General features: G+C 44.4%; 1 protein-coding gene across 1 annotated transcript; it reads right to left on the bottom strand.

Annotated features, from left to right (window-relative positions):
* Positions 1-296: 296 nt before the first annotated feature.
* On the bottom strand, positions 297-3,283 carry ADAM30 (ADAM metallopeptidase domain 30). Its single transcript, XM_033198185.1, has one exon. It carries the CDS (start codon positions 3,099-3,101, stop codon positions 726-728), a length of 2,376 nt encoding a protein of 791 aa, XP_033054076.1. The 5' UTR covers positions 3,102-3,283; the 3' UTR covers positions 297-725.
* Positions 3,284-3,625: the final 342 nt, after the last annotated feature.

Below are 3,625 nucleotides of genomic sequence, written 5' to 3'. Positions count from 1 at the left end.
TGGGAGTGAAATGCGTTCCTCACTCCTCCTCTGTGCTACTTAGGAGAGTGGTAAACATGGGGCCAGGTGTCACTCAGCACACACGCACTCACAAAAGATCTGCCCCTCCAAGCAGACACTGCAAACACAAATTTTCTTAACAGCCTTGCCCCAGGACACCACTAAGGCCTGGCATCATCTTGTCATCACTGCACTGTGGTGCAATGCAAGAGTTAGGACAGATCAGTGTCATTAACCCACCTGAGATCACCCCAAATACTGAAAATGCTTCTAGAAGCATTTTTACTCATAAAATATGTTGTTGGCATTTACTCATCAGCATGGGTGCAGGTGCGGATGTTCACATGGACCAAGTTGAGGGAAGAAGAGGGAGAGGCAGACAATTGCTTTGTTCCCTGGGATTCTGAGAAATAAGACTACACCTTGAATACAACAGTAATTCTAGGAAACTCACTACTTTCAGAGCTTTAGTGTATGGAAAAGCCATTAGAGCAGGATTTTCAAAATACCCGCAACTTGATCGCAAACTGAGGGGCAAGTGAATACTAGAGAAGTAGAATGCACTGGTTTGTTTCCAAAACAAGAATGCCATTTATTTGCTGATTAAAACTTGTGGGAAAAATTAAAGTAAAAAAATATTGGGAGAAGAATGGAAAGCCTTTGGATAAATGATTAGCTGGTTAAATAAATGAGCGTGTGTTACTGAATGAGTATGGATTAACTGGTTACTTTTTTTCTTTCTTGACACTCTTTGCTTTGGGTCGTTTACTTTCAACGTTTGCTTTAGATGCTTCCTGTCCAGTTTTTGCTTTAGATTCTTCCTGTCCAGTTTTTGCTTTAGATTCTTCCTGTTCGGTTTTTGCTTTAGATTCTTCCTCTCCAGTTTTTGTTTTAGATTCTTCCTGTTCAGTTTCTGCTTTGGATGGTGGCATTTTTTCCTGTTTGGATTTTAAATGGTTTCCTATCACTTGTCGGAAAAACACAAAAACCGCTGAAAGGATTAATAAAAAAAGGCGAAACATTATGATGGACACAATCCGAATTGACTGGGGAATCTCCCCTCCGAACAGTCCTGGAGGCCCACTGTCAATGCTTCCTCCATACCCCACCTCTTCACAGAATGGAGGTGCCCAGCCATATATGCAGTGGCAGTTTTTTCTGTTGTTGCAAACACCTCGGGTATTGCATTTCTCAGGCAAACAGTCAAACTGCAGGACTGAGCTATTGACGCAATTTTTGTTAAAACATACCCGGTCTTCTCCACAGGAGGTGCCATCATTTATCATACCCAGGTCAGGTATCCCCATGGGTTTCATGGATAGATGATAGCCTGTGCCCCAGCACATGAGATTTTCTGCCCCTAAATGAGTAGAAATTATAGTCGTATGCTCTGGCAAATCAGGGATGGTTTCGACGTTTATACACTGTAGCCTGCCACATATTGAATTTGCACTTTCACACTTTTTAAAATTTCGAATTCCTGTAATCTCACAGTTACCAAATTGATCACCTATTAAGTTAACTGCATCATAGCACTCACTAGGAGCCTCCATGGCATCAGGTCCAAAAATGCTTTGGCACTGCATATATCTGGATCTGCACCCCTTCCTGAAACAACGGCCTTTATACTTGCAAGGAGTTCCATCCTGCTTATAAACATCATTTGGGCAGGAACTTGAATTCCCGTCACAGTACTCTGCAAGGTCACATTCATTTTCTTCCTGCCTACACATGTATCCAGATGGACGAAACCGACAACCATGACAGCAAAGTCCAATGCTACAGTTGGCACCTGGTTGCAACTTACAATTTGATTGGCAACACCGATCTTTCTGACACTCCTCTGTGGAACCACAATCACATTCCTCATTGTCTTCCACAATTTTGTTTCCACATCTCTTAAGCACATAACGTAGTCCTGGGATATTATTTAGACATGTTGCTCCCGAAGAGATATGTTTAAAAAAAGAGATATAACTGCAGTTGCTAAACCCACTGCGTCCTGAGCCCATGATGCAATTAAGCCTACCCCTACATTGGCAGTATTGTTCATCATGTAACATCCCTACAGCATGACCCAGTTCATGAGCAGACCAGGTGGCAGGTGCAAGGATATTTGCATCTAGTAAAGTACTCACTGATCCAGCATATTCTAGAGAACACACTTTTCCAAAAGACCATGCAAGAGCATCATTATATTTTCTTTGAAGATATAAATGTGCCCAATCTGATGACAGTCGAGCATTTAATATACTTTTTTTATATATTACAAATCTGCCTAAAACATCAGCTAACGCTGGATATCCAACGCGTATTTTGTTAAAATCTGTCCATACTTCAAGAGCCTTTAAGTGTATCCTCATACGAACGTCTTGAAAGTAGGTGTCCATAATCGCAGTCAAAATAATGCCATCATGTATGACTTGAGAAAGATTGTTGTTCACAAAGCTATACCTACTGTGATCAAAGAGTAGGATCAATTCCAAGTACTTTGGGTGTTTATAGGATCCAGGATAGTCCCTTAGCCTCGCCTTATTCTCATAAGGGGCCATCTGCCATTCTATTTCATCATCACTTAAGCCACAAACCTGATTCCCAAACTGCTCTTTCTTCAGGAGATAGACGACATGTTCAAAACTGGGAGAGGCCTTGAGGGGCTCAATTTGGTAATGTTTGGCATCAATGTTAAATACACCTCGGAGGCCCCCCATGCATGTGCTTATAGTAGCTTTAGAGTCCAGAGACTCTTCCACGGAGCCCATGTAGTTGCAGTCCTTGGGTATATAAGGATGATCCTCCAGCAGTTCCCCATGTTCTGTGAAGGAGAAAATGCGCAGATGTCGGGGCAACAGAAATCTCTTGGGCCACAAATGGAGGACATGCTTCTTGCCTTTTAACTGCAGTTGGTAGGACACGGGACTGACCACACCCTGCACCTCTCCCCGGAAGCTCAGCTTCTCGGGAATAGTGATTTCAAACGAGTCAAACTCCCCTTGAGGGTGAAAAATTACATCTTCGCCAAGAGAGTTAAGAAGGAGCACTGTCGGAACTAGTACAAGGAGCAATCGGCATTGGGAGAGTAAGATCTGCACCGACCTCATAGTCTGTTTCCTACTCAGCCTCCGTTTGCTATTCAGTCCCTGCAACTCGGGCCTCGCGAGTCAGACTTCTGGGGGCCGCCGCTAGAGGCGCCGGAGCGCAAAACCCGGCTCCCCTGGCAGGGTTTCCTGGGGACCTCCTTGCCTCCCAGGGCTCGGTCTAGCTGGCGTTCCCAGTGCGCGCGTGCCCTGTCCAACGCATCCAGTTCGTTTTCTGGGCCGTACCGTTGGGCGCAGGTGGAAGAAAGGAGGGAAACCGTGGGCGAGAATAAAAGAGAAAAGAGGGGCTGTTGGCACGTGGGATGGAGAGAGGGTAAAGAACACTATCGGAAATGGAGAAGAAATAGAGAAATAGGAAGAACAAAGGAGAAAGTGTTAAAGGCTCACTATATCTTGTGCCTTTAGTCTGTGTCTTTACACCTTAGGACACAGGTTGAAATCCGATGTTTTATGGGCCACTGTCCTAACTGCATTGCTGGACGTTTCCCAGTTTTCCACTAGGGTTGCTTGCGGGAAAAGAAAGGAGC

This window comes from Trachypithecus francoisi, unplaced genomic scaffold, assembly GCF_009764315.1.
Source record: "Trachypithecus francoisi isolate TF-2019V2 unplaced genomic scaffold, Tfra_2.0 Lachesis_group5, whole genome shotgun sequence".
Taxonomy (NCBI): domain Eukaryota; kingdom Metazoa; phylum Chordata; class Mammalia; order Primates; family Cercopithecidae; genus Trachypithecus; species Trachypithecus francoisi.
Note: the sequence above shows the minus strand (reverse complement) of the source record. Positions and strands in the feature narration are given on the sequence as shown.

Bases quoted from the DNA above. Each gene is read 5' to 3' on its own strand.
- ADAM30 (XM_033198185.1), bottom strand. From the start codon at position 3,101: ATGAGGTCGGTGCAGATCTTACTCTCCCAATGCCGATTGCTCCTTGTA.